The following is a 4,715-nucleotide window of genomic DNA, read 5'->3' on the forward strand; positions in this document are numbered from 1 at the left end:
ACTTCCTGTGAGATAACTCAGAGATACTTCCTGTGAGAGAACTCAGACACTTCCTGTGAGAGAACTCAGACACTTCCTGTGAGAGAACTCAGAGGCTTTGCTGTTGGGTGCAGTGTGGTCTGAAGGAAGTGCAAGAAAGGACTGAAGATTAAAAACGTCGAGACTGTTTTACATTTTATTAATATTATTTTAATTGCGTGTGTGTGTGTGGGTGTGTGAATGTGAGTGCAGGTGCATACAGAGGCCAGAAGTGCCGCTTTCCATGGAGCTGGAGTTAGAGGTGGTTGTTAGCCACTTGACACAGGTGCTGGGAGTGGGACCACTGAGCCATCTCTAGCTCCATCCAGACATTTAAAAAAAGAGAATCAGCTTCTTAATGTAAATGCTTGATTTCAATGTGTAAATACTCTACATCCTTGAATAGTATCTGCGAGCAATGACTGCAGTCAAGGCAAGCTCTATATGATAAGATGTAAGTGTGAGCTAGCATGATGATTCTGTGGCGTAAAATCACTTTCCACTCAAGCCTGACAGCCTGAGTTCCATCCCAGATAGAGAGATCTGACTCCCAAAGTTGTCATCTGTCCTCTTCATACACCCATGGTATACGCGTACCCAAACACACATCTCACAGACACACACACACACACACACACACGCATGTGCACCCAAGCACACATCATGTACACACAATAATAAGAATTATTATAATTTTGAAAGTAAAGGAACACATAACTGTAAATGTTTATTCTATTTTTCTGGATTCCTGTGACCAAATATATGAATAGTGGATTTCTCTACATTGAATAACAGCATATAGTACATAAGTATATTTAGAATAAACTTAAAGGAAGTTTAAGAGATTAATATATTTTATTTGGATATTTAATATTATTGCCCATGTCCTAGTTTGCCTTCCATTGCTGTGATAAATCACTGATGAAGACCGACTGGGGAGGAAAGGGTTGTTTGGCTTACAGCCACAGTCATGATAGATCATCAGGGAAACCAAGGCAGGAGCCAAAGCAGATGCCATGGAGGAGCACTGTCTTGCTCTTCGTAGCTTTCTTGTGCCAGCCAGGGCCACCTGCAAGGGGTGGCACCGCCCACAATGGGCTGAGCCCTTCCATATTAATCACAAATTAAAAATGAATGCCCTGTAGTCTTGACTGCTGGCCTGTCTGATGGAGGTGTTAACCCCAGCCTGTGTCAAGTTGATAAAAACTAGCCTGCACACCAGTTACCTCTCTTAAATAAAGATTGTATTTTTCATATTTTGTAAAATTCCTAGAAAATTTAAGGGACATTATTGTTGGGTTGGCTACAAGTTTCTTTTGTGGTAAGGTGTATGTGCCTGGTTATGTTTTTAAAGATGGGGACCTGAAAGTGAACTTATGACTTCAAAGTATCAGAATTCACTTGTCTTAGATTTGATCTAAGATGGTTGGCATCCATTTTCCCTAAACTCCAAACAGAAGTGGATTTGAATTTGAGCCCTGTGGCCTGTCACTTCCAGACTTTGCTAGTGAGCAAATAATCCCGGAATTTTTTGCTTGGTGATACTCCAGTGCGACCTTTCTATAGAAACAGACTGCAGTGGGAATTGACCATGAGCCTTAGTCGGCTAATCCTTATAGAAGAGAAATGGACGCCACCACCACTCCCGTTCTCGCAGGTCGTATCGGACAAGCATTAGCATGAGCAGCTGCAGTGTGAGGGCAGGAAATTTAAAAGTATCCCTTTAGTTGCCGGTAGCATCATTTGATCCTTAGTTGTAAAACCAGAAATGTCCCCAGTAATGTCATATGTCTCTTTATGTACAAAATTTCCCTCTGGTCATAAAACACTAGCTTGCTAAGCATGGTGACAGACACTTTGATCATCATCACTAACAGGATCACAAGTTCAAAGTCAGTGTTTCCTACATAATAAAATCCTATATGTACATATAAATAAATAAACTGGCTTATGTCAACTAGCAAGTGCTATCATATTGTCTACATCTTTCCTTCATTTAGTATAAACTTGACATTGTTATTTAGTTTATTATTTAAAGGGCTATATTTGCATTTGTGTTATCTAATAATAGTCATAGAACCTATTAGTAATAACTTGAGCCAACATGAAAAGGCTTATAAAGGATAAGATTTTATATATTTTTCAAGAAGCACATTTTTTAAAAAGTCAAAGCCAAGCATGATTGTGCAGACCTATAATCTCAGCCCTTGGGAGGAAGAGGGAAGATTAAGAGTTCAAGGCTAGCTTCAGCTACATAGAAAGTTTGAAGCTATTTTGAGCAACATAAAATCTTAAATTAAAAAGAAATAGTTTGGCATAGTGGTGTACATCTGTAATGCCAGAACTGAGGTGGAGGCAAAAGGAGTAAAAGCAGACCAGCCTGGGCTATATGGGGTCCTGTGAATGAAAAGGCGGGTGGTTGGTGAGATGGCACAGTGGTTAAGGAAAGAGCTTATGCCGCTAACCCTGAGGACCTGAGTTCAGTTCCTGGAACATGCATGTTACAAGGAGAAAACTGACTCAAGCTGTCCTCTGACCTTCACATACGTGCCATGGCATGTGTGTCCACAGAGGTGAGTGCACATATGAATGAATGAATGAATGAATGAATGAATGAATGAATGTGATTGTTTTTCAACAAATCAAAAATGCTTTATTTTATTCACAGTACTTAATAAGTCTTAGAAATTACTTCAGCCTTAAGGCATGGAAAACATTGTTTAAAAAGAAAGTAGAAAGTTATTCATCATTGTGAATGGCTTCTTTCTTTAAATGCCACTAGGACGATTCTTACCTCATCATCACTTCTGTGAATTACTGTTTTCTCCTTCACTTAGAACTTATCACAGCAGATTTTATGACTAGTGTACATTACATTTATTAAGAACAATTCATGTTTGAAAGGTCAAGCTTAAATTCTGTTTATTTTTTGAGAATGTGTCTCTGTGGCCTTTGTCCCTTCAGAGGCTTCCCCTCTCCCAGATTCCAAACTCTTCTACCTGTTTGATCTCTTCCTTTTTGGCCATGTTAATTAGAGTAAGTTGTGCCAGTGTCATCCCCCTCTTTAACTTCAGGGAAGGTGTCATGACTGCCCTTTCCCCCAGTGATCTTTCTCTGTGTGCATTTTTTCAAGGGAGGCTTTCTTGTCCAACCATCTCAATCAGTACCTGTGAATGGAAAATTTCACGAGGCTTTGGTTTGCCTCTGCTGTCTATGCTGGAAACAGTATGGCCTCTAGATCTGATTCTCGACATGCTGGAGATTGCATTCACAAAGAGCTTCCCTAAATCATAAGTTTCCATTCGTTCTTTTGATACTTTTAGTCCTTGATAGCTCTCACATTGACAATAGGCAAAGTAATCGTTCTAAAAGCCAACTTATATGAACAACTCCTTTACGAATTAAATGATTGCTTGTGGACTTACCTTTTACTAGCAGAAATTATAATGGTGTATGTAAAAGCCAAAGAGACTGTGGAATATAGAGCATACTTTAATGAAGGCGGTGGGGGCTTCTGCCAAACAAATGCTGAAGCTGACAGAAATATAATTTCACAGTTTTGAGCAGTCTTGCTTCAGTCAGTCCAGTTCATATTGTGGCAAAAAATGAAACATGCTGTTACCTCCTACCCTCTGCAAGTGAATATATATTTAATGTTATTTCAAAAATCTGTAAGCCAAAGAATAAGCTTTAAAAGACACCTAAGTGCCAGATGGCTCAGTGGGTAGAGGTGTTTGCTACCCAACCTGACAGCCGAGCTCCATCCCTAGGACCTGCGTGGTGGAAGGAGAGAACCAACTCTCCCAGGTTGTCCCCTGACCTCCACACACATGCATGAATGTTCACAAATAAAAAACTAAAATATAATAAAAATTAAAAATGAGTAAAAGATGTGTAAACTCCATCATTATGAAATGCTGTCTACAATCTTCATAATGCTATCTTTTTCTTCATAATGTTTTTAGTTTTCTTTTCATTCTTTCATATGGAAACAGCCTCATATTACCTAGGCGGACATTCCTCACCTGGGGTGAATTCTTCTGCCTCAACCCCCACCCTGGAATAGCTGGGTCTGTAGGTGTGCCCAACTGCTTCTTGGCTCAGTAACTCCGAGCCTTCCTAATGCTGTGACCCTTTAATACACTTCCTCATTATGGTGCTGACGCCAACCATAAAATTATATTTGCTGCTACTTCATAACTGTAATTTTGCTACTGCTATAAATCATATTGTAAAGATCTGATATTCAGAATAATTGATATGCAAATCCTGTGAAAGGGTCTTTTGACACCCCCAAAGGGTTGTGACCCACAGGTTGAGAGCTACAGTTTCTCTGCCTGAGTATAACTAGTTTGTTCTTTTGCAAAGGATCTGTGTACCCCTAGTGTTATGTGTACAAATAAACAGATAACATGATTTAATTCTTTGTGTATTTTACGTAGTTATAGAAGGACATTCTACCACAATAAAAAGTTTGCTTTGAGTGGACAACTTTAAATATTTTTATTTTTACTTTCATGGTTTGAATTGATACTGTGATTACACTTTTAAAATATGAAAATGTTTTTATTTTTGTGAAATGAAACATAAACTGACTTCATTATCAGGTGTTATACATCAATAATTTTGTTTTTTTTTTTAAGCCTCTTGTTGCTGTACCACATAGAATTCCTTCAACGAGCAGAAATGTGAGAGAA

At 38.8% G+C, this 4,715-nt stretch overlaps 1 protein-coding gene across 1 annotated transcript in view; it reads left to right on the forward strand.

Moving 5' to 3' along the window:
- Positions 1-4,715, forward strand: part of Map4k3 (mitogen-activated protein kinase kinase kinase kinase 3) — a 162,298-nt gene that overhangs the window by 103,029 nt on the left and 54,554 nt on the right. The window contains exon 13 of the mRNA XM_005360786.2: positions 4,662-4,712. Coding sequence (XP_005360843.1) covers positions 4,662-4,712 — 51 coding nt within the window. The remainder of the gene's footprint in view (positions 1-4,661; positions 4,713-4,715) is intronic.

The sequence above is a fragment of the Microtus ochrogaster genome, linkage group LG3, assembly GCF_000317375.1.
Source record: "Microtus ochrogaster isolate Prairie Vole_2 linkage group LG3, MicOch1.0, whole genome shotgun sequence".
NCBI classification, from domain to species: Eukaryota; Metazoa; Chordata; class Mammalia; order Rodentia; family Cricetidae; genus Microtus; species Microtus ochrogaster.